Source organism: Mastigoproctus giganteus, chromosome 10, assembly GCF_048544385.1.
Source record: "Mastigoproctus giganteus isolate SK-2022 chromosome 10, ASM4854438v1, whole genome shotgun sequence".
Classification (NCBI taxonomy): domain Eukaryota; kingdom Metazoa; phylum Arthropoda; class Arachnida; order Uropygi; family Thelyphonidae; genus Mastigoproctus; species Mastigoproctus giganteus.
The window spans coordinates 191,496,864-191,524,430 of NC_143584.1; the positions used below are offsets into that span (position 1 = coordinate 191,496,864).

The 27,567-nt window shown below is 35.6% G+C and overlaps 1 protein-coding gene across 2 annotated transcripts in view; it reads right to left on the reverse strand.

Moving 5' to 3' along the window:
- The window catches only part of Pgk (phosphoglycerate kinase), a 110,043-nt gene that overhangs the window by 35,933 nt on the left and 46,543 nt on the right, over positions 1-27,567 (reverse strand). For both annotated transcript variants that reach the window (XM_090383477.1, XM_090383478.1), the window contains exons 4-5: positions 15,050-15,194; positions 5,045-5,148 (exon numbers count right to left, since the gene is read on the reverse strand). In XM_090383477.1, coding sequence (XP_090239603.1) covers positions 5,045-5,148; positions 15,050-15,194 — 249 coding nt within the window. The remainder of the gene's footprint in view (positions 1-5,044; positions 5,149-15,049; positions 15,195-27,567) is intronic.

Consider the following 27,567-nt stretch of genomic DNA (forward strand, 5'->3'; position numbering starts at 1 on the left):
GAAAGGTATTATTATAAAACTTAATTATGTTGAGTTTGAAATGAAAGATACTCTCATGAGTATCTTTCATTTCAAACTCATGAGTCATGACATCCTATTACTAAGAAGTCAATCATGCATAATTCACACATTTAATAGGGAGTATGATCATTCTTGATAAAGTCAAAAACCTCTAACGAACTTCACTGTATTTACAAGGCTGACCATAATGCTACGTTGAAATAAATCACACTCATCTCCAAGAGCAGATCTTAGCTCTTGGAGATTAGTGAGAAAAATATATTGAGCCATTACAATTATTATTATTATTTTTTTTTTCTAATATTAAGGCACTTATTTACTTATATATTATTAATATACACACTACTGTTTCACAGTGTGGTTAATGAAACTTGGCAGGGAAAAAAATTCAGTTAAGAAAATTATTTATTAATAATTTAGTATTTATTAATACAGAATTAAAATTCTGTATTAATAAATGAATTCTACGAGATAAGTGTCCCAATTTGTATGCATAAGGCATCCTAGACACGCTCAATCAGATTCAGGTCCAAAGATTTTGCTGGCTACTTTATCCAAAAAAAACATCCTCAGAGTGAAGGAAGCCACCATTCAGGTCAGTGGATACAAAAAACTATGGGTATCCCTTATGAATTTTGGCCGTTCTTACTGAATATCATTAAATGAAAATTAGATATAAAAAGTACACTAGCACAGAACTCCAAGAAACCTACTCATAACATTGGTCAATTTAGAGCTCTGTCCATTTATAACCACTCTCTCTCTCTTCTACTAATTAACCATCAACTTTATTCACTATAACAACATAGTCCAAGTGCAACATTTCTCCAATTTTAACTGTGTTAAAAGCCTTTCTGAAACCTAAGTAAATTATACCAGTTATTCTTTGCATCTCATTTTTTATAGACTATCTAATAACTTGTCAGCCAAGATCCTTAAAAACTATATTGTAACTTTCTTATATCATGACTATAAGGTAAACTGCATCCTTAATCACAGATTCCTAATTCTTTTTCTGCTGCAGATACCAGGCTAGGGATGCCCCCATTATTATAAATAAGGATTAAATGATCTTAGCCAATTCTTCCTGTACAGCCAGAGAAAGATGCTATCAGCTCCTTGTGCTTTTTAAACTTGATAATTTCTCCTCCAGAGCATTTTTTCACTTCAAATCACTACAAATTCATTTAATGCTGATAACTGAATCAAAAGCCTTCTCCCCTTGAAAAATATATTCCTGTGTGAATACAGATGCAAAGAACCCGTTAAAACTCATAGGCATATGCTTGAACCATCTATACTGATCTTGCTGTTCTGTTTACAGTAAGTTAATACAGTTAATTCCTTTCCTTTTAGTACTTGCACATGCAAATATTCTCTACTGGCTTTCTTGAACACAACCTTTTTATAACCTACCTTAGTCTTTCAACCCCTGAGAAACCCAATTACATAAATATATTTTATTTTTATATTTTTTGGTTTTTGTTTAGTTATTAATTTTATTCATTTATTTATTATTTTTTGGGCTAGTGCAGCAAAGCCTGTGACTTCCTTGTACTATATGACTAATACAATATGGGATGTACTTGGAACTGTGTGCACAGCTGTCAACCTTTGACTTCTGGAAGCAGAAGGTTATATATTTTACTGGAAGAAAGCAGAATTTCTTTTTTTAATTCAAACTTTGGAAATTTTGGCCTCAGGATTAAATTCCATTGACAACATACAAAAATTAATGTATATTTAAGATTTAAATCTTAAATATACATTTTATGCACTTAAAATATAAAGTTTTAATTTCTTAATTTTTCACTTATAGTTATTTCATTTAAGCATGCTAATTGTACAAGCTTTGCAGCAAAAAGGAATACCTACACTAACAAACACTGTACATATGTCAAAACAAATGAATATCATACAAGCTGAATTTCCTCCATAATAGTAAAGTGGTTTTTGTCTCATTGAGAAGCCTAGGTTCAAATTCTATCAGAGACTGAAGCAATTCTTAAAGGCCTCTTCAACAGAACTTACAGAACATGCAAATTGGCCCCATGGACATACATTTGTATGGACATAATACATGACAAAGTCCATGTGAACTGGCTTACTATGACTAAAGTAAGTGATTCATCACAAAAAAGCATGTTTAAATAATCTTTCATTTGATTTATAACTAGTAGATACAGTAGACTGTCGAAATAATGGCACACTAAGACCAGATATACAGGTTGTCTCAGAAATATTGGTACAGACGTTTAGGGGAGGTAGGTAACATCTAAAGGAATGTGAATCGCATAGGAACCCATAACCGGAAACATCACCGTACGTTGGTAGACGGTGCTGTTCATCAGTTCGCAAAAGGGAAAATTTCTGGTTTACTCATTTGAGCAGTAGTCGCCATATGAAGAGCATGCATCGATATACGAACTGTGAGCTGGCAGACATGCACCTAGTGTATGGATTAGCAGAGGGCAATGGACAAGCCGCTCAACGAATTTATGGAGAACGCTTCCCAGACAGACATGTATGGGACCACCGTTTGTTTGCGCATGTGCATCAAAATTTGTGCGATTATGGGTCATTTAGAGGTAACAGGAGTAGTGCAGGCAGACCACGTTCGACGCGAACTCCCGCCATTGAAGAAAGTGTGTTGAATTCCGTCCAGAATAATCCTACTACCAGCACACATGCCGTTGCCTCTGCCTTAGGAGTGTCTCATTGCAACGTACAGCGTGTCTGGCACGACGATTCCTTACACCCCTTTCATCTCCAAAGGGTTCAGTTACTGCTCCCCCAAGATCATCCTGCATATGTGGCTTTTGCGCAGTGGTTTCTCCAAGAAAGTGTTCAAGACTTGAATTTTCCAGCCTATGTTTTGTTCACGGATGAGGCTTATTTCACTCAGGAAGGCTTATTCAATCAGCACAATGGGCTCATGACAACCCACACGGTGTGCGCTCCCATGCGGCACAACATCGCTTCGTAATAAATGTGTGGGCAGGTATGGTCGGTGACTACTTAGTCAGCCCATACCTGTTACCATCCCGAATGAACTCCGCTAAATATCAGATATTTCTTGAACAAGTTCTACCAGAGTTACTTGACGATGTTCCAGCAAATGTGAAACGCAAATTTGGTTTCAACATGACGGGGCGCCTGCCCATTATGGAAGGTGTGTTTGTGACCAGTTGAACAGGCATTTTGGGCGTCGATGGATTGGCCGTGGTGGACCCGTTGCCTGGCCCCCACGCTCACCTAATTTATCGAGCCTTGATTTCTTTCTGTGGGGGGGGGCTCAAATCTATCGTGCATGAATCACATGTGGAAACAGAAATGGATCTCGGGGCGAGACTTTTCTGCGCTGCTGCTGCTACTATCAAAGAAACTCCAGGTGTGTTCGACCGTGTCCACTAATCAATGATGCGGCGGTGTCACGCATGCATCGCGTCTCATGGTGGAACCTTCAAGCACCTGTTGTAACATCTTGTACTCCATTGTTAATATTATGTCAAATAAATGTTTTCCACTAATTACTCTCTTGTGTCATTTCTGCTTCTTGTGCCTCTGCTACTACTTTTCCGTGACGTTTCCAGTTATGGGTTCCTATGCGATTCATATTCCTTTAGATGTTACCTACCTCCCCTAAATGTTTGTACCAATATTTTTGAGACACCCTGTATACATACAGCGCAGATGTCTTGCGGTGCTGGAAAAAAAAAAAGCGGCAAGTCATGTTATTACTGTATTTGTTTACGTTCAACATTTTCAAAGTGAATTCTGTACTGATATCACAGGTTACGCCACTGTTTTACATTTATTTTAAATTAAAAAGCACTCACTATGGCTCCTAAAGTTAATAAACCTCATACAGAGAAGAAAAGAAGAAAAACATTAAAGCTTAGTGACAAACTTGATATAATCCAAACTATTACATTAGGGTCACGCAGAATGTTAATTCATATACCCATGTATATTGGGTCTGTAAATTGCTTGTGTTCTCTGCTCGATTTGCCTGTTTTGCTGGACCAAAAATCTCAGTTTCTGGGGGGGAAAACCTTGCTATCTATGCCCGAGACCTACTAACTCAGCTACGGAGTGAAAAAGAGCCTATAAAAGTTTGTCATTGATGTGATTCAAGCCCGGGCCTTCGAACCAGTGAGGATACCACTGTGCTACTCACGCAGACTAAACTTGATATAATAAAGAAAATAGAATGGGTCTTAAGCAGGAGTGTATTAATGGCAGAATATAACACTGGATCAGCAACACATTTATGTTTTTTTATGTGCAGTTAATGAAATTGCATTCTTAATCTCTCTATTTCTTATTTGGCCTCATTATTTCTGCATTAAATACATAAAAATAAAACTTTCTAGATAATGGAAAAATCAATATAACGGCACCTTGAATCCCCGAAGGTGCCATTATTTCGAAAGTCTACCATATGTATTTCACATGCCTTGAAATAAGCATTTATTATTTGTTTTTATTATTTTGGTTTTTAGGAGCATTAGCAACTAAGGGATATGCTCTGGGATATGCGGTGGTCATTCCCTGACCTTTCCACATACTCCGTATTTGGTGGTGACAGGCTCGAACCCTGGTCTAATCAAGAAGTGTGTGCTACGCACTGCTGCTCCTTCCCACCTGGCTACGGAGGTGCCACATTTATTATTTAAGAGATTTCTCACAAATCTTAAACAATAGAAAATAAAATTATTCAGCCCAATACTGTCAAAAAGCATTTTAAACACAGAAACTGCTCGACATGGCAACATCAACTGCATATCTATTTGCAACATGCTGACATCTGAGGGAAGAATTTTCTTAGAACTGCAGTGGATGAACTGCTGAGAATGGAACTGTTTTCACATTTAATCTCTAAAATGAGCTGAAATAATCAAAATATTATTTAAAACAGAAAATATGTATAATTATCCGTGAAAAAGTTCAAACTATGCAAATTAAGAATTTGCTTGAACATTTGGTCTCTATTACACATTCAGAAACTAATTGTAATTACCTGTGAGCACGGTGAGCAGTTCCAAATGCATCATTTACAAACACATCTCCAAGCTTTGTCAGTGAATCTCTGAAAGCCTTAACCTCCTCTGGAGTTGCTTTCACCTAAAATTAAAAAAGTTACTTAAGAGCAATAAAATTTTTTCAGTTCAAGAGCTTAAATTCTGATATAAATTCATATTAGGTTTGTAGATACTAACAAGCCTAACAGGAATAATGAAAAAAATAATTTAAAAAAGTATTTATTTTCCCATAAAAATCATGTCGAAGTTGATGTCAAAAAAAAAAAAAGTTGATGCTGAGTGTCACGTTTTTAATGAGCAGTGGTCAATTAATTAATTTTTTGCACTGCTCAATGATACTTGCACATGAAGCCTTGTCAGAATTCAAGGAATATAATGTGAAACATCACTACACCATAAAACATGCTTCAAATTTCAAGGAACTTTGCAGCAGAAAAAACTCCAAGAACTAACCTAAACTTTTCAAAGTCAATAACAGAAGATTAGAACTTTTACTCATCAAAATTTATCTGTAGTTAGTGTTTTCAAGCCTCCCACAAATCATTGCCGAAAAAGCAAGGACCTTTATGGATGGAAAATTTGTAAAACAAATGTTTGGCAATTGCAGAAGAAGTATGTCCTGAGAAAGTAAAGAATTTTACATCTGTAAGTTTATCTTCATTAACTGTAATGAGAAGAATTGAAGATTTAAGAGCCGATGTTTAAAATCAACTCATAGGAAAAGTTTGTAAATTCACACATTTTTCAATAGCAATTGATGAGAGTGAAGATACAAGCCATACAGTTCAATTATTAATTTATATCTGAGGTGTAAATCAAAATTTTGCAGTAACATTAAAAAGCTTGAAAAATAAAAGTGAAAATATATTTTTGAGTCAGAAGCAATTGACAGCCTCAAACTGAATTGAGATTTGCTAACAGCAGGTGCGACAGATGGCACTAAAAATATGGTCAGTAATAAAATTGGGTTCATGGTCAGCTTCATAAATATCTTGAGTAAAAATATTAAAAAAAACCAATGCAATTTCATTGTATAATTCACCAGCAGTCGTTGTGTGGAAAATTTTTGGGCACAGATTCGGTTTGAAATGTGGTATTTATGAATGTTTAACATTCATTTTTTTTGTTCATATTTTTGATTTTGTTGATACTTGATATTTGAAAAAAAAATCTCGTAAACCCGGGAACTCTTAAAGCAGGAACAACCTATATTGCAAAAATTCATACGTGGCCCACTTCTCTAAAAGTTTGGGAGACCCCAGCATTAAGAGATAAAGGAACAACCATGGTGGCAATGATTTCAGTAGATTCACGTGGTTATTTTGTTATTGTTATTTTAGTTTTTAGGAGCATTAGCAACTAAGGCCATATTGCTCCGAGATATGCGGTGGTAATTCCCTGACCTTTCCGCATCCTCCGTATTTGGTGGTGACGGGCTCGAACCCCGGTCTAATCAAGAAGTGTGTGCTATGCACTGCTGCTCCTTCCCACCTGGCTACGGAGGCACCGGATTCACATGGGATTTACTTAAAGGTGTAATTACTCTCAAGGGCAAGGGAAGGACTTTTTCTTTCACAAGGGTGTCTACAGCGGTACCAAGTAATGGTGTTACCAACAGCAAATTCTAAATGGGAAGCATTTAAGGACATAATCATAGAAGCTTCTAGGGCTTTTCATACTAAGAGATATTGTTTGAGGCTTAGACCTAAATGGATGTCAGATGAACTGACACACTTGGCAGAGAAATAAAATGCATGGGATGCATATAAATTATCATGTGATACAGAAACCTACAGTAGATATAAACTAGTCTGCAATCCAGTCAAAGTAGATTAGGCAAGCTAAGGCAAATTATGAGAAGTCTCTGGCAGAGAAAAGTAACTAAGAATCCTTTATTTATGTTAACATTAGAAGAAAAGGAACAAACCACTTTTATTCAATCCAGCAACTTACTAGATTGAGTAGAAGACAGAGAGGTTATCAATGGGTGCTACTCTTCTTGGATTAACGTTATTAGAGGAGTGCAGGATTCAGTGCTGAGCGCATTGTTGTTTTCAATATTTATTAAAAATACTGACAAAGGTATATCAGGCTTAATGTCTAAGTTTGTAAATGAAAGGTTGGAAGAGTGGTTAATAACAGTAATCAGAGTATGCTACTGCATCAAGATAAATTAGGCAGATTGGCTGAGAAGTGGCAATCAATTGAAGTTTAACAATGACAAATGCAAGGTAGCATATGGGTGGCAGTAGTCTCAGAATAACTTACTAACTGTGTAGTACCAGACTCAGGGTAGTGGCGAAAGAAAATGGCTGAGGGTAATTGTGCTGCCATAAATGAAGTTATCTGAGCAATGTAGACAAGCTGCTAAGACAACTTATGGGGTTTTGTCAAAATATATATGTATTTTGCCATTGGGGATAAGGAGATGATTATCTGTTTTGTTATGCCTCATCTTAAGTACTTGAGACAAAATGTTTATTAAATTTAATGAAAGCATAGCATGAAAGAAACATGTTTGAAAAATCTGAATGACTTAGCAACAACATACATTTACTCTACTAGGCACAATGTATAGTTCTTCTCTGAATCAAACGTGTTATTCTTGTGAATTTCTTTGGTATATCAGGTGTGTCAGTTCCAATGGGTCCAGCACACTATGGTTTGTTGTGTATTATGTCCGTGCAAAGTTGAGGTTGCAGGACAATCTGCATTTTGTAGCCAACCAAAATCAGAATAACTCACAGAAAAATCCTATTCCTTTCTCCTGATATTGGCTAGCTAATGTCCCAAATGAGGTTATTAAGAATTCCTCCAGTCTCTGATGGGACTGGAATCAGGACCTCTTCAAATAAGTGCAGAACCACTATAATAGCAGAAAACAAGAAAGGCAGGACTATTTGTTTCTGCATTACAAAACAGTGATTTTGTAATGCAAAAACAAATTAGGCTTTTTAAAAAATTAAAAAGAAAATAACTAATGGTTTCTACATATTTTTTCAGAAGTGTCAGGGGAAAGAACAATACCCTGAAATTACAACTACTTCATATAACACTGCACTGCATTGAAATTAAGTGTTTTTTTTTTTTTTTTTTTTTGTTGTTTGTAACACGTTGCTTGTTCAATAGTATCTTCCATTCTGTGGTTAATTTAGAATATCCAGGTTTGTTTCTCTACTATCATTTTAAACATTGTGTATAAATTATCTGATCCCTTTTCTCATTAAGTTTCGATTTGAGAATCTGAATTGGGGATTATCACTGAAAGAGGTCAGCATGCCCCCTCCCACTTTTTTTAGTGTTCTGACTTCACTGGAAAAATACATCATTTGTTGGCAGTTTACATTACACAGGACCCGGCCATTTAGCAGGTTTAGAGGTTACTGAAATGCTGTCCCATAGTGCCTTGTAATTCCGGATATGATGGAACCTCTGACAGATGAAATTTCTTTATTCTACCATTCAATGAATTCTATTTTTGGCTTTTTAGTTCAAAAATCCAGCAATGTGAAAGAATGTACTGTAAAGGTGACATACTTTCATGATTACAAAAATAATTTTTTTTTTATTTTAAGGCCAAAATACTTAGTGTCCAACGTAATTATACGCGACTATTAATTGCAGAAACCATAGAAATTAAATTACACGAAAATTCTGTTAATGTTCGTCGGCCACATCTCATCTCCGATTTGTGGGCTTTTACATGCATGCGTGAAGACAAATAATCCCTATTTAAGTTTCATACTCACCCTTATTAGGTAATTTTCATTCCTGTGATCACGACATATGGTCAAAAAGTGTTGTCAGCTTCAGGAAAGAAAATCTTTTTGCAATTTTTTCGTTAAATTCTTTTAATTAATTTTATTATTTTTAATTGTGTTAAATTGATTTTAATTATTATTTGTTATTCCAATGTAAGTTTTTTCGTTTTAATTTCTGGAGAGTATCATATGGAAGTGTTCTACGTACTATATTGAGGTAAACTTCTCTTATTATTTTATTATTTCAAAAAAAAAAACTGTCCTAGTGGTGTCTTAAGATTTTTAAATGTACAGCAGATTCCCCTGTTCAAGTGATGCTATACAATTTAAAACGAGATTCGCAACTCAAGCAGAACTGTGGATAATGGTGTTTGTCTCTAAGCTAAACATAAACCCAAGCTTTAGCACTAAGTACTCAACCTTCCTCTTGTGGGAGAAAAATAATCTCCATAATCAAAAATCTAATGCATTATTGTGCTTATGATAGTATGAACCAGAGCTATAATGCTCAATACATTCTATGTTGATATCAATATTTGTAAAAGAATAAGAAGTTTACCTCGATATGATAAGTAGAACACTTCCGTATGATACTCTCCAGAAATTAAAACGAAAACAATAAAAAAAAAAGGAAAATCTTACATTACAGTAAGAAATAATTAACAATAATTAAAAATCAAATGAACACAATCAAAAATTAATTTAACAAAAAAAATTAAGGAAATTTTTCACTTAATTAAACTCTTAGCTGAAGCCAATTATATCACCTTTTGAGACAAAGTATACAAACAAAATTTTTGGTTTGCCAACGGGATTAAGCCTGAGTGGCCTAATATCTGACATCTATCTCTCAACGATTGAACGTATACATTTGAAGCCTTTTCTACCCCGTATCAAGTATGGTCCTTGAGGTTGTCACAGACATTCTCTCAGATATGCCAGACAAGCTGTTCTTGCTACCTGGGAGTCTAAAACGCTGATGGAACTGATATTCGGGTGACACTTAAGCCAAGTGGACCCAATTTCGGCGAAGTCCGGACGGTCTATGACAGCCAAATCCTCTGCTTGCACCTTCACGATGGTGGGACTGTTAGTAATCCTGGGTATAACCTCCATGCACAAGTACATGGTGGGTGACCACCCAGGTGTGAACCAACATAAGCAGGGGTCGAGGTGTGGCACCCACACCACATGGAGGAACGCCGCCCCTCTATGTTACCAGGCAGTACTAGGTGGTAGATGACTCTCATCAACCGGTGAAATACCACCACTTTGCTTATTGGAGGCTTGAAGTGGTGGATCCCATGTTTAGTCTCTAGAGCTAAGTTCCGGCCAACCCTTCCCTATCTCTTCCATCATGCAGTATGATTGATGATTTTTGAGGTTATGATGAATGTCGTGGCGAGATCCAATATTCCTTACATTTCGAGGGTACAGCTCTAAAACGGTGTTCGCAGGCCGGCCGCTAGATAGTACACCGGACCAAACCTATTGGTAACTCTCTAGGAGGTTTCCGGATCAGCTAGTGTATAATCTTGCTACCTCTACTCTGCCAGATAGTGACTGGAGGGAGTCCGAGTAGTGTGTATGCGGGGAGCATTGTCGAGGCCACGTTATGTCAAGGATCTGGGTATATTCTTACCACATGTACGCCATATCCAAAAATTTCATTACTTCATACAGCATGTCCCACCCACTTTTTCTTACTGTTGAATACACCATGAATTGTCAAAATAATAGAGCAAGCTGCGAAAAGATCTAAACCTCCCAAGGACTTCCTAATTCATTTCACAAATATACGTGGTCTCAATTCCAATCTCAACGATGTCCATTTCCACTTGCAGTCTTCCAAACCCCATGTACTTTTTCTGACTGAATCTGAGTTATCAGTTGATTCAACTACTGCTCATCTCAGATGTCCAAATTATTTGCGGTATGATTCCTTTCGCCTCAAAGGTGGTACTTGTGCATATGTCCGTTCTGATATTCCCTGTCAGAGACTTGGCAATTTGGAATCTCCTCTCTTTGATCTTCTCTGGCTTAAAATCTCTCTACCTCATTGTGTCTACCGTTCTCCCAACTCCACTAATCACTTGGAGCTCTTTGACTTCCTCTCTTTGCAACTTGACTTTCTCCAGTCCAACTTTCCTAACAGTGAGGTAATTTTCCTTGGTGATTTTAACGTTCACAACTCCAGCTGGCTTCCATTTTCTAGTTACGCCGACCCAGCAGGTCGAGATGCTGAGGCTTTTGCAATTACTAATGACCTAGCACAGATTGTTCATTTACCTACAAGAATACCGGACAATCCTAATCATACAGCCAATACGCTTGATCTTTTTCTCACAAACAACCCTTCTAAGTACAAAGTCGAAGTGAGAGGTCCTTTAGGCACTTCAGATCACAACCTGGTGATTGTCTCTTCTCCAATGAAACCTTTATCTCATGGCTATTCCCAACCTCGTATTGTTTGGCATTACAAGAATGCAAAATGGGATGACCTGCGAGACTTCTTTTCTTCTTTTCCTTGGTCTGATTACTGTTTCAAAACTTCTGATGTCAACGTTTGCTCAGATCGTGTCAGTGAAATTATTCTTGCAGGAATGGAATCCTTTATCCCACATTCCACTTTAAAATCTCATCCTTTATCTAAACCTTGGTTTTCCTATAAATGTGCTAAGGCTGTTCAAGAGAAGAATGTTGCGTATCGTAATTGGCTTGTTTCTAATTCTTCAGTTTCATTTTCTGCTTACACCAAAGCTCGCAACAATTGTAAAGCAGTTATTAATCAGTCCAAACTAGAGTTTGAACAGGCTAAGAGTAGAAAACTTGCTTCTTGCCCTAATGGTAGCCGAGCATTCTGGTCTCTTGCCAAAGCTATTGGCCGCAACTTTTGCCCATCTCTGCTCCCACCTCTGTCCAAACCAGATGGTTCTGTTGTCACTTCAGCCAAGGATAAAGCTGACCTGCTAGCATCCCATTTTTCTTCCAGCTCATGTATTAATGATCTTGGTAAAACACCTCCCACCATTCCTAACACGCTCCATTCAATGTGTTCTGTGGTCTTCCGTCAAAAGGATATCAGAAGGATTTTGATGAATCTTGTTGCTAAGAAAGCTCCAGGTCCTGATGGTATTTCTCCACTTGTTCTCAAAACCTGTGCTCCTGAACTTACTGCTATTCTTTGCAGCCTTTTTTCACTTTCTTATTCCAAAGGTATTTTTCCTTCTGCTTGGAAATTTGCTCATATCCAGCCAGTTCCTAAAAAGGGTGACAAATCCCTCCCATCCAATTATCGTCCCATTGCAATTACTTCTACTCTTTCTAAAGTAATGGAGAAATCAATTAACCGGCAACTTTTAAACTACCTAGAAACCTTCCGTCTGATCAACGATCGCCAGTATGGATTCCGTCAGTGTCGATCCACTGGTGATATTCTGGCTTATGTTACCCATTTATGGACTAATTCAATGGAAAGGTTCAGTGAAACACAAGTAGTTGCTCTTGACATCTCAAAGGCTTTTGATCGTGTTTGGCATAAAGGCTTCTAAACAAGCTTCCATCTTATGGTTTGCCAACTGTTTTTAGTAATTGGTTATCCAGTTTTCTCTCTGATCGCTCACTGAGGGTGATGGTAGATGGCTCTCTGTCTTCTAACTTCTCCACTAATGCTGGTGTCCCCCAAGGTTCAGTTCTTTCCCCCACTCTTTTCCTTTTGTATATCAATGACCTTCTTCCATTGACTGGAAATCCTATCCATAGTTTTGCCGATGATAGCACATTGCATTCAACTTTCCATTTTGAGAAACCTTGTCCTGCTCAATCAGCTTCAAGTTCTCGAAAATCTGCTGCCAATTCCTTAAATGCCGATCTTCAGGTAATTCTCCAGTGGGGCAAAGACAACTTAGTTGATTTCAACCCTTCTAACACTCAGTCTTGTCTTATATCTCGCAAAAAAGATTCTTCTGCTCCTATGCTTATCTTTGTTGACACTCCGATTCTGGGCAAAATGATATATCTCTTTTGGGGATTACCCTGACTTCTAATCTCTCTTGGCACAAGCACATTACAAATATTGCTTCCTCTGCATCTAAAAAACTTGGTTTTCTCTTTCGCTCTCGGCGTTACTTTTCTTCCAAACAGCTGCTCACTCTGTATAAATCGCAAATCCGCCCTGCCATGGAATATTGTTCCCACATCTGGGGTGGTGCCCCCAAAACCTCTCTCAGGCTTCTTGATTCCATTCAGAAGAGGGCAGTTAGGTTAATTAATGATTCATCTCTAACAGAGTCTCTCCACTCACTTTCTCATAGACGTACTGTTTCTGCTGCATGCCTCTTCTACAGATACTTCCATGGGCACTGTTCTTCTGAATTGGCTTCTATGATTCCCGCTCTCTCTTTCAAAACAGTCCGAACACGTGCCGCCACCAGCCAACATCCATTTACTGTCCAGCTTCAAACCCACAGAACCAACTTTTCATCTTCCTCATTTATTCATTCAACTGCCGTTTTCTGGAACAACCTTCCTTCATACGTATTTCCTGAAAATTACAATCTACAGAAGTTCAAGTCCGATGTCAACAAATATCTTCTTTCGTCTTTTCAACCTCCAACCCAAGCACGGTACTAAGTACTATAGGTTCCAATACCTCTCGTGTTTGAGGTTCTCATAAAAAAAAAAAAAAAAAAAAGTTACTTCTAAATAAGTAGTGTAGGTAGGAGGTATATAACAAGTGGGAGGTATTTAGACAATGTTCTAGTCATTACTGATAGTAGCACTATCCAAGACGTTTTACATTCGTTTAATAATATTCATTCTAGACTCAAATTTACATTGGAGAGGGAGAATACGGATACTAAGTCATTAATTTTTCTAAATTTCACGCTTACTCGGGACGCAAATAAAATTCAATTTAGCATCTATCGTAAGCCTACAAACACCAGTATGCTTCTGCATTATAACAGCTATCACCCATTCACCTACAAAAGATCAATTATCTTTAATCAATTTCTCAATGCTTATAAATAATCAATGACGGAATCTGCTTTGGGCTCAGAAATACAAATATTAACCAGCAGATTCTTAAACAGGGGTTACCCACTTGCTACAATAGACAGAATTAGGGTACAAGCTAAGAATAGAATAAAAAAAAAAACACCAACCAACAATAGTAATATCAAAAAATAACTTTATTTCTGTCCCATATGTTGAACAGTGGCACAAACAACTTAACAAATTCTTTAAAGATACCGAATTTAAAATTGTGGCCAGGCCAATACAGAAATTACACACTATACTGAACAACTGCTCAGTCCTTTCCTCGTTCGCAACCCAAATAAATGACCTAGTATACAACATTTCTTGCGGTGATTGCAACTAGTCTTATCAGGGTTCTACACAGTTTCCTCTGAATTTTCATGTTAATCAACATGCGGCCTCAGTTCATGCTTCTTGTTCAGCAGCATCAGAATTAGCCTTTCATGCCATTAATGAAAAATACTTCTTTATTTAACGAAAATTCTGTCAATATTTGTCGGCCATATCTCATCTCCGATTCATGGGCTTTTACGTGCATGTGTGAAGACAAATAATCCCTATTTCAGTTTCATACTCACCGCTATTCAGTAATTTTCATTCCTGTGATCACAACATACAGTCGAAAAGCGTTGTCAACTTCAGGAAGGAAAATCGTTTTGCAATTTTTTTTCGTTAAATTAATTTTTAACTTAATTTTTAATTGTGTTCATTTGATTTTTAATTATTGTTAATTATTTCTTACTGTAATGTAAGATTTTCGATTTTTTATTGTTTTCATTTTAATTTCTGGAGAGTATCATACGGAAGTGTGCTACGCATCATACTGAGGTAAACTTCTCTTATTCTTTTACAAATTATTGTGCTTATGAAGATATTTCAGAATTTCATTCCAGGCAGTATTATTAACCAAGATTTAAAAAAAAAAAAAAAAAAAAAAAAATGAAAAATATCCACAAGCAGCTGCATTATAAGCTTTTAAAATTTTATATTAGATACCCTTGGTAACACCTTGTAAAATGAAAACAAGTGGCTGAAGATGGGTTAAAAATCTCAATAGGAATATATTGCAAGTAACACTATAAAAGCTAACAAATAATTATTAAAAACTAAAACTTCTAGAGAGCTTATTAGAAAAAGCATTTAAAAACTCACTATAAACTGCAGCACTACAAATTGCATTACCTTTTCTCCAGCTGCATTTAAGCCCTTTCCTTCTTCCTCCACATGATATCGCAAGTTCTCTAAAAGTATTATTGATCCAGGAGCTGGATTAGAGCATGCAGATTCTACTTCAGGACCAACACAGTCTGACAGAAATAGCACTTCTCTTTGAGAAAATAAAAATGATAAAAATGTTCAATTTCCATCCACATATTCAAAAATGTTAAATAAATATTCAAATCATCCAGGATTATCTGTGGAGATCTTGGATGCCTATATAATATCTCAGAAAGCATATACAGCAGAGCATCAGTTATCCGGAATAATTAATGTCAGACCTCTTCCAGATAGCAAAATTTTCCAGATAATTGAAAGCACAGTAAAATTAAATAAATTCTGTTATAATATATTGAGGTAAAAGAAAGTAACTAAATACTGTGAAAAAACTGAATTTATTTAATTAAAATAATAATAAGTTAAACATAAAAATTTGCACATTTACATATGTATGTATATTCGAATAGGTATTTTACTGCAAATTTTGTGGAAAAAATTTAAAGTAATTTTTTAAAAATAATGCTTGATCGTTTTTTTGTTTCTTTTGTTGTAGCCTATTTTTTTGCTGTTAAATCTCTCAAGTTCCTTAATAATACCAATTTGATTATATCACATTCTTCCTGGTTTTCTGCCCATTTTAGTGCTGTTTCTTTTCGTAGACATTTTATTGCAAAAAAAAAAAACTGAGAAAAATAATAAATCGCACATTTTCGGGCAGATATTATTCTTACTGAATCTGGAGCTAAACTAAACATAATATGAAATGAAGAGAACAAAATATGTCATGGAAAATTAGGTTCATGGAAGCGAATGACTAAACTCTTTTATCACTCATGGTTTTCGAGAAAACCCATCAGTTTCACTACATTTCAAACATTTCATTTCCAGCATTCCAACTACATTTCAAACATTTCACTAGATATACGATGTAAAAAAAAAACACAGACAGAAATGCTCTCATAGCATAATAAACATGTCTCAAATACTACCATTAATAAAAAAAAAAAAAAGAAGAAGAAAAAAATCAGCATTTCAAATTATTCCAGATAACTGACGTTCTACTGTATTAAGTTAGCTTGAGACATTTGGACTAACTTAATACAGACAACGCACGTATAACACGGTACTTTTACAACACAATACTTGTATAACAAGCTTTCGCTCTAACATGGTTAGAGAATTGTGGCAAACCTTGCATAACACTGTATTTTTGAGCTTTTGTGTGGGGGAAACACTGCTATTATGTTGGATGTAATTTTTCAACATTTCCATTCTTTTTTGTGAATCCCCGCTGTTGACTTGCTAGTCATTATGCAAAAAATAAATTACTGTGAAATCTCCGTATTTTATTTTGTTGAGAAATCCCCATGTTAGGTTCTGTGCTATTGAACTTGTGCTTGCTTGAGACCATAAAAATTTACTTTGAAGCGTGCAGTTAGTGACTTAAGGTTTTTGTAGTTATTTTGGTTTTTATTTGATTGTTTATAAATTTTTCTGGCTATGTATTCCTAAACTTGTTCTTAAGAACCATATTGGTATAATTTCTTTGTTGTGAATTAAATTCCAGCCCTAAATTTTGCCTAAGGGAAGTAAAAATGCAGCACTCGAAAGAAACTTTATTTCTCTAGAATCAAAGATACAAATTTTGGATCATCTAAAAAAGGGGGAAAGTTATCATACGTTGCAAAAAAGTCTAAATTTAAATGAAGCAACAATCCAAAACGTAAGAAAAATTAACAGAAAATTAGAACCGCTGTTGCTGCAGGATCTTCCATTTCTGAAAATATGACAGCTCGTCCTGAGGGACGATAACTGAGAAAATGAAAAAACCATTCAGTATTTGGATTGATGATAGCAGTAAAAAACTGATCCCATTAGATGGCAATGTAATTAAACAAAAGGTGCTGAAAATTTATAATCATTTAAAAGAAAAGGAAGAAGTTTGTTGCCAGTAAAGGCTGGTTTGAGCGATTTAAAAACTGCTTCTCATTACAGAACATAAGAATCCAAGGAGAAAGTGCACTGACTGATAATGAAGCTGCCAAGAAGTATGCAGAGGAATTTCAAAAAATTACTGAAGAGCATGGATAATACACACCACATCAAGTTTTCAATGCCTATGAGACAGGTATTTGGTGGGAAAAAATGCCCAACAGAACGTTTATTTCAAAAAAAAAAAAGAGAAGAGAAAACTACATCAGGTTTTAAGGCATCAAAAGATTGTGTAATGTTACTTAAGTGTAGTAACACATCAGGAGATTAAGAAAATCTATGCTAGTTTATAGATCCTCTAATCCTCATGCAATGAAAGGTGCAAATAAAAACGCATTACCAGTATATTGGAAAGTAAATAAAAAAAGCTTGGGTAACTGCAGATTTATTTAAAGAATGGTTTCTAAATTGTTTTGTGCTAGCCGTGGAAAACTATTTAAAGTGGAAAAAAATCTAAATTTCAAAGTTTCATTACTACTGGATTACATGCAGGCCATCCAAAAGATTTTAGTCATCCAAACATTGAAGTAATGTTCCTATTACCTAATACAACTTCTTTAATTCAGCCATTAGATCAAGGCATTATATCTACCTTTAAAACTAATTACATCAAAAAATCATTACAATGGATTTTGGAAAAAATTGATTCTGAACCTATTGAAGCAATGGAGGCACGGAAACATTTTTCAATTGTGGACTGTATCGGAATCATAGCTTTATCGCTCAAAGTAAAACTGTCAATATTAGATGTGTGTTGGAAAAATGTATGGCCACAGTCAGTTCATTCAGGAAATATGGTCAAACCGGCAAAATACAGAATCGGTATGACAGCAGAACTTGCTACGTCAGTAGGAGGGGAGGGATTTGATTATGTGACTAATGAAGACATTTAAGAATTACTGGTAGAAAAAGAGGCTTGCAAAGCAGATTTGGTGGAAATGATGGAGGTAAACTAAATCAATTCAGAGAATGATAGCGTAGATGGAAATTCCAAATTTTACACTAAAACGCATACGGGAAGGCATAAGCTTAGCTGAGTAATTAGAATCTTATTTTTTGAATGCAGATCCTTCAACTGAAAGAAGCACAAAGTTCAAAAGAGAGTTTCAAAGCTTAGCTCCATACCATGAAATTTACAAAGAACTATCAAGCAAAATCAAACAAACCCAGATTACTGATTTTTTTTAAAGAGAGCAGAAGATACACGAAATCTGGATGCCAGAAGAAAGTTCAGAAGGTGAGGATATTCTGCAACAGAGAAAACGTTCTCGTTTGATTGTGCTTAGCAGCGATGAAGATAATTAAATTAACGTACATTATTTGACATAAAGGTATCACAGTAAAAATTTAGTTTCCAATAGTTATAAAAAATGGTGTATTTTTGTTGGATTTTGGAACATAATCCTTCTTTTTGTACTGGTTCTTAGTCCCATATAACGCAGTTTCACACTACATGAGATTTTATAGGAATAGGAAGCTAACTACGTTATACGAGAGTTACCTGTATAAGATTTTAAGAGATCATGCGGGCAATACAACTTGGTGAAATAAGAATAACTGTAAACTTTTGTTGACATAATTAACTAATTTCATTGACATATCACTAAATTACATATTCCCACCATCATCAGCCATTTTCAATCCACTGCAGGATGAAGGCCTCTCCGGCAACTTTCCAGTTCCTTCTGTTTTGAGCACTGGCCATCCATTTACTACCCATAAACTCATGAATTTCATCTATCCATCTCTGCTTTTGTCTTCCGGGTTTTCTTCTAGCTCCTCTTGGATACCATTTTGTTATTTTCTTAGTCCATCTGTCATCATGTCTTCGAGCTATGTCTCCTGCCCAAGACCATTTTAGTTCTTTAGTTTTGATAAGAATGTCCTTTACTTGAGTTTGCTGCCTAATCCATGTGTTTCTCTTCTTATCTAACAGTCTGATTCCCAATATAATTCGTTCCATTCTTCGCTGGGTAGTTCTCAGCTTCTCTTCCATTCTTTTGGTGAGTGCCCAAGTTTCACTTCCATAAGTCATGGCGGGGAGTAAACATTGGTTCATTATTTTACGCTTCAGACAAACTGGGATATTGCTCTTCAGTATGTGACTATATTTCCTGAAAGCTATCCATCCAAAATTTATTCTTCTCTTGACTTCCAGACATTTATTATTATTACAGCTAATAACTTGTCCCAGATAAGTATATGACTCCACCTTTTCAATTACTGCTCCTTCAATCATTATTTCCCTTTCTGTGGCATACTTGTTCATCATTACTTTTGTTTTAGCCATATTCATCTTTAGTCCAAAATCCTTACTAACCATGCATAACTGATTAAGATTTTCCTCTAATTCTTTGGGATCGTGGCTTATGACCACAATGTCATCTGCAAATCGTAAATGGTTTAGGTACTCTCCATTCACATTGACTCCTTTCTGCGACCAGTCTAATCTTCTGAAAGCTTCCTCAAGGGCAGCAGTAAACAGCTTCGGAGATATTGTGTCTCCTTGTCGAACTCCTTTCTCGATTTTAAATTTCCTACTGTCTTTGTCTAGTCTAATAAAGTCTAGTCTGCTACCTCCTTTAGCACTCTCATATATTTTCTTCAAAATCATAATATATGGGGTATCTGTGCCTTGTCTTCGCAGTGCCCGAAACATTGCCTTATGCTGTATGGAGTCAAATGCCTTTTCATAATCCACAAATGCCAGGCATAATGGTGTTTTATATTCATTTGCTTTCTCCATTAGCTGTGATATTACATGAAGGTGATCCATAGTTGAGAATCCTGTCCTAAAGCCAGCTTGCTCTTTTGGTTGATTCTCATCAAGTATTCTTTCTAATCTGTTAGTAATGACCCTTGTGAACAACTTGTAGATGTGGGATAACAAGCTAATTGGTCTATAATTTCCAATTTATCTCCTTTCTTATGCAGCAAAACTATGATTGCATTATTCCACTGCTTAGGCGTCACACCTTTTCTAATGCACTTTGTGAAGAGCCTTGCCAGTTTTTGTGTTATGTCTCTTCCTCCCAATTTTAACAACTGTACAGTAACTTCATCTTCCCCCGGGCCTTTCTGATTCTTCATTTTCTTCAATGCATGTTCTACCTCATCAGGAAGAATATTGGGTATGTCGTATGTGTTGCTACTTTGCAATCCATCTTCCCCACTGCTGGCATCATTCTCCTGCTCCTTGTATAATTCTCTATAGTAGTCTTCTGCTATTTGAATTATGCCTTCTCTGCTGTTTATAAGTACACCATCGCTATTCTTCAGTTTCAGTATCATTTGTCTTGCTGTATTACTGCTCATGGCTGCTGATTTAAATCCTTTGTTTTCCCTTAATGCTTGTTCTACTTTTCTTGTGTTAAATCTTCTTATGTCCTCTCTGAGTCTCTTTCTAATGGCTTTGCATAACTCAGTATACTCAATTTTCTTCCTGTCAGTGTTTTTCTTGCTCTTCATTTGTCGTCTTCGATTCATCAGGACAAGTGTTTCTTGACTAATTTTTTCTTCTTTGGATTTCTTTTTCCCTATAGGTTTCTTGGGCTTTATCACTTCCAGAAAGTTGTAATATTCCTCGTCGATATCTTGGTCCTGAGCAGTCTGCAGAAGCTCAAACTTGTTCTTAAGTTCCAGTACATACTGCTTTTTCTCCTCTTCTGTTATCTCAAAGACCTTTGTATTATTTACTCGAGTCAGTTTTTTCCTTTCCTTTCCTACATCTATATCAAGTGTACATCTTACCATTCTGTGATCACTTCCAACATTTACCTTATTCAGGACGGTAACATCATTCACAATATATCTTCTGTTAGTGAGGATGAAGTCGATATCATTAGTAGTTAATCCATTTGGACTCTTCCATGTCCACTTTCTGTTCACCCTTTTCTTGAAAAAAGTGTTCATTACTGACAGTCCTTGAGATTCTGCAAATTCCACAAGTCTTTCACCTCTTTCATTTCTTTCACCAATTCCAAAATTTCCTATAGTTCCCCTTTCTGCACTGTTTTGTCTTTTTCCAACCTTAGCATTGAAGTCCCGCATAATAATAGTGTAGTGGGTTTTCTGCTCATCTAGAAGACTCTCAATTTCAGTGTACATTTCTTCAACCTCTTCATCATCATGGCTCGATGTTGGTGCATAAATCATTATAATCTTTAGCTTGTACCTCTTAGAAATCTTGAGTATTAGTCTTGACACCCTTGGTGATGTATTTTGAATTCCAAAATGTTGTTTTTAAAATCTTTATGGACCAGAAACCCAACTCCACCTTCACTCCTTTTACTGTTTCCATTGGTGTACAGCAGATTTCCACTTGATAAATTTATAAGTGATTCATTTCTTCTTCTTGTTTCAGCCAAACCGATGATATTCCAATTCACATTTTCTAATTCCTTTTCCAGCTCTAATATCCTGTCTTCACCGATGAGTGATCTTACGTTATAACAGGCCAAGTTCAGTGTCCGTGCATGGCAGCCTCATCGTACCCAGAGATTCTTAGCACCCTTTGCTTCCACTCTGATCCTCTCGCTGCCATAAGAGGGAGAGTGAAAGCTGCTGGGGACTGAGGGCTATTTGTTTTGTCATGCTGTCATATGCTGGAGGGTTTGGTCTTTTCCTCTTCACACTGACCAGGCATCTTGAAGAGAACCACTCTACACGTTCGTTGCCACCTAAGTGACGTAACAGGGCTTACCATTGAGAAGGTGTGCATGAGTGGATTTTAGGGAGGCAGGCCAACTGGACTTCTCCTAAATCTTCTGTAATAGAGAGATATTGGATCCATCAGTGTTTTAGGCTGAGTGTCTGATAACACACAGGATACCTGTTCCCCTCTAAGCCCCCTTTCACTTGCACCATGCCACAATCACTTGCAAAATCTTTGATGACAGGAATATACAACTATTCTGAAATAGTAAGTGTAAATAATAATAGTAAAGTCTATTATTAAAAGTATGGCCTATAACAAGCATTGTAAATGTACAGGGTACAGCAGAGAAACAGGCAATTATTAAAACCAGTTTTCCTGTGCATCACAGATTAGGGGTAATTCAGCTACCTGTGTTGTATTGTCAGCATCATGGCATTTAGTAACCACAAGGAAGTGCACAATTGCATTAATCATAAAAGCTTAGTATAAAATAATGACAGTAATATGGCTGCTCGATGCTTATTTCAACATCAAATGCAATAATTTAGTATCATCTGCTCATTCCATTAAGGCATGGATTAAGAACTTTGAAAAAACTGATTCTACACTCAAGCTTCTGAGTAAAGACCAAAGTGCATGTATGACATACACACTACACTGCATTGTTTTTTTTCATAATTTAATAAACTGAATAATACATTAAATAACCATGTTTCAAAGGTCTTTTGCCTCTTTCTTCTAAGGATTTTGTATGGTAAAAATATATATAAATTTAACAATAATGCTGTTATTTTTGCATTATTACTGTTATTTTTGAATGGTACTATGGGGAGGGTTGTTTCTGTAAGTTCTAACCAGAATCAGGATGGTTTTCTTTAACTTGGAACAGGGAAGCCTGAAGAGGAATAGCAACTCTGTAACACTGTTTCTAAAGGTGGTTTTTGCTATAATATTTTTGTTAGTAAATTAATAAGAGGAGTTTACCTCAATATAGTACGTAGAACACTTCCCTATGATACCCTCCAGAAATAAAAACGAAAAAATCAACAACTTACCGGTACATTAAAGTAAAATATAAATAATTAAATAATCAATTTAACACAATTCAAAATCAATTTAAAACAATTAAAATTCAAATTAACGCAATTAAAAGAATCTAACGAAAATATTCAAAACGATTTTCATTAGATTCTTTTAATTGCGTTAATTTGAATTTTAATTGTTTTAAATTGATTATTTAATTATTTATATTTTACTTTAATGTACCGGTAAGTTGTCGATTTTTTCGTTTTTATTTCTGGAGGGTATCATAGGGAAGTGTTCTACGTACTATATTGAGGTAAACTCCTCTTATTAATTTATTAATATTATTATCAACGCAGAACATATTGAGTATTACAGCTCTGATTCATACTATCTAATAATATTTTTGTATATGGAAGGCTTCCATAAAATTACACAATGTTTAGTGATGAGTTAAAAGATGTATCACCTTCACATAATATCACAGCTAATGGAGAAAGCAAATTAATATAAAACACCATTATGCCTGGCATTTGTGGATTATGAAAAGGCATTTGACTCCATTCAGCATAAGGCAATGTTTCGGGCACTGGAAAGACAAGGCACAGATACCCCATATATTATGATTTTGAAGAAAATATATGAGAGTGCTACCTCCTTTATTAGACTAGACAAAGACAGTAGCAAATTTAAAATTGGGAAAGGAGTTCGACAAGGAGACACTATCTCTGAAGCTGTTTACTGCTGCCCTTGAGGAAGCTTTCAGAAGATTATACTGGTCGCAGAAAGGAGTCAATGTGAATGGAGAGTACCTAAACCATTTACGATTTGCAGATAACATTGTGGTCATAAGCCACGATCCCAAAGAATTAGAGAAAAATCTTAATCAGTTATGCAGGGTTGGTAAGGATTTTGGACTAAAGATGAATATGGCTAAAACAAAAGTAATGATGAACAAGTATGCTACGGAAAGGGACATAATGATTGAAGGAGCAGTAATTGAAAAGGTGGAGTCATATACTTATCTGGGACAAGTCATTAGCTGTAATAATGATAAATGGCTGAAAGTCATGAGAAGAATAAATTTTGGATGGATAGCATTCAAGAAATATAGTCACGTACTGAAGAGAAATATCCCAATTTGTCTGAAACATAAAATAATGAACCAATGTATAATCCCCACCATGACTTATGGAAGTGAAACTTGGGCACTCACCAAAAGAATGGAAGAGAAGCTGAGAACTACACAGCAAAGAATGGAACAAATTATATTGGGAATCAGACTGTTAGATAAGAAGAGAAACACATGGATTAGGCAGCAAACTCAAGTAAAGGACATTCTTATCAAAACTAAAGAACTAAAATGGTCCTGGGCAGGACATATAGCATGAAGACAAGATGACAGATGGACTAAGAAAATAACCGAATGGTACCCAAGAGGAGCTAGAAGAAAACCTGGAAGACAATGACAGAGATGGACAGATGAAATTCATGAGTTTGTGGGTAGCAAACAGATGGCCATTGCATAAAACAGAAGGAACTGGAAAATTGCTGGAGAGGCCTTCATTCTGCAGTGGATTGAAAATGGCTGATGATGATGATGATAAGGCAATGGTAAGGCCACGCCTTGATTACTGCAAAGAGGTCTGGCAGCCTCATTTTAGGAAGGGTGTAGAGTTGCTTAAGCATTTACAGAGAAGGGCAACAAGATTGGTGAGGGAAATGAAGGGGTTCTCTTACTAAGAAAGGCTTAAGTTCTGCAAATTGCAGTGGCTGGAGACTAGGCACCTGCGAAGTGATCTGACTGAGGTGTACAAGGCTCTGAATGGGTTGAGCACGCTGAATTCTGATGGGATTCTTCCGCTTGCTCAGATTACGAACCTGAGGGGGCATAAATTCAAAATGAGGAAAGATAGTTGTAGAATAGACAGCGGGTGGTTAATTGCTGGAACAAACTTCCCTCTGTAGTTCTGGAAGTTCACAGCTTAAATAAATTCAAGGAGGAACCACAAACTTTTAGAGGGAATGGTTGTGTGAAATTTTTTTTTTTTTTTTTTTTTTGGTTGATGCTGCATAAATTCATACACTTGCTTTCTTGCATCACATGCCTCTATTACTACTACTACAACGCCAATGAAACAAGACTTTTTTTTATAATTTTACACCTGACAATACATTTAAATTCAAAGAAGAAAAATGTGCTTGTAGAAAAAAATCAAAGGCTCGCTTGAAGGTCATATGCGCAAATGATAGGAACTGATAAAAAACTGTTTGTTATCAGAAAATCGTTAAAACATTGATGTTTAAAAAACTTCCTACTGCAAACAAGAAAGCTTGGATGACTTCGGATATTTTTCGGCAGTGATTGGAATAAGGAGATATTCAAAAAGAAGAAAAATATTTTATTGTTAGTTGATAACTGTCCTGCACATCCCCAGATTCAAAATTTTTCCAATGTTAAGCTAGCGTTTCTACCTCCCAATGCAACATCAATTTTATAACCAATGGAGATAGGTGTAATCAAAAGTTTGAAAGGATTTTATAAAAGATTTCTAGTTCTACATCTGATCAGTCAAACAGAACAGAAACTTACCGAGTCTATATCAATATTGGATGCTATAAATTTATTGAATGATGCGTGGAACAACATTACTTCAACAACCATGTCAAATTGCTTCAAGAAATCGAAATTAAATTCAAATGAAATTTCAAATGTAGATGAAGAAAATGGAAATGAAGAAAACAACTTACCATTATCTGAATGGTTGCTACGTAACAATGTTGTAGGTACAGATAACATCTGTTATCTGTATTCTATATGTTGTATAGATAACATAGATGTTATCTGTACAACATATAGAATACAGAATACAGATAACATTGATGAATTTGTACGAGTCGATGACAACTTATTAACTAGTGGTCTTCTACAGAGAATGACATTATAGATGCTGTGCTCAACAAAAACAATAACGACGATGATTGTGATGACATGATGACAATTGAAAGTGAGTCAAAATCAGTGCCAACAAACTCACAAGCTCAAGGTGCAATGGACACAGTCAATTTTTTTAAAGGAACTGAGGCAAGTAATGAGACTTAACACGTTGAGGGTTTTAAGGGGAAACTTAAGAAATATCAAAGTGAAATCTTTAAAACAAAATCAATTTTAAGATTCGTAAGTAAAGACAAATTGAAATCATGTGTATTATTAAATAGTATTATTTGAATTACAGAGAAATAAATTGTGTTTAGTATTAAGTGTATGGTTTTAAAATTAAAGACAAATAAATTGTATTTAATATTAAGTTTATTGTAGTTTATACCAGCATATTAATACAAATAATATATAGGTATATACTTATATTATTTTTCTCTCTCTAATATTTCTTTAGTTTTTTGAATTTATCTTTTTATCAAGTTATTGAGAATTTAAAAAAATAGGTGGTAGATTTAACTCATCACTGATAGTGTTCATTGTTTAACAGCCCCAGGGGTTTCCCCATCTCCGCTATCACTGATAGAGTGAGTAATGGTTATAACGAGGAAATTCTGTCCGTCCCTTGATGCTTGTTATAACCAAGTTCGACTGTAACTTGTATATCCTTCAACTTCTAAATTTTAAAAAGGTGTACTGCCAGTAAACATTTCCATTATGAAGACCACTTTCAAACAAAATCTATGGCATTCTGAAATGTTTCTGTATTTCTGAAATCTATAAAATGCATATTAAATGCCCACCTGAGCTGTTAAACATTTCAGACAAGTGTGTAGAATGCATTTTACATGAAGACTTAAATTTCCACCCATACAAAACCTAGGCAGTGCATACAGCGAAAGACTGCAATTAGGTTAGCCACTCAAATCTTTTGTCATCAACTTCTGACATCTAAATGACAATAAAGACTTTATTCACAGCCTGTTTATGATTTTCAGCTTTCTGGATTTATTAATAAGCAAAATTTTCAGTATTACTCAGATGAACCTCCTCCCACAGCCAACATCACAGTGTCAATGTTACAAAGTATGGTATACAATATCATATTTCTTCTGCATTACTGGTCCTTATCTATTAAAAGATGACACTGAAAATGCAACAAATGTGGCATCTGTTTGCACAAAAGGACAACTTCTCAGACTATCACCAATACTGATGAATGCTATAAGGTGTTAATTAAGTAGTGTCCAGGAATGGGCCCTGGACATGAAACCAGGAACTATCATAGAGGATAGTTCCTGGTGTAACAATGTTGCAGGTTTTAATACAGATAACATCGATGAATTTGTACGAGTCGATGATAATATTCATGCTATATGCATTATGTGCATATAACATGAATATTATCAGCAACAGTGCATATTTCATTTTGATCAATTTTCAGGTATTAAACTTAGAAATGTGATTCCAATCACTGAAAACATTACGCTAATGTTGTTATAATATCGTAATGTTTTCAGTGACTGGAATCGCATTGGAGAAAGATTTCAATTGGCGTGGGAAAACGTAAACAGCATTTCATTTTAATTCCTGTAGCATCAATGACATTGGATCAAAATGTATTCTTTCAATTTGTAACATAATAATTCAGTTCTGATGTAAGATTTAGAGAACAGGTTCAAGTTTTCATTCAAAGTGACAAAAATCAAATCTGCTACCTAAAATTCTGAAATCATTGACCGCCAACCACAAAACCAGCTCACTACGGATGGTGGCAATGTCTTTCGTGTTGTTTGTGAAAAGAATATTACATGCAAAAAAAAATTTCAGACTTAACACATGAAAAAATAATTCCACACTGTGGACAAAAAA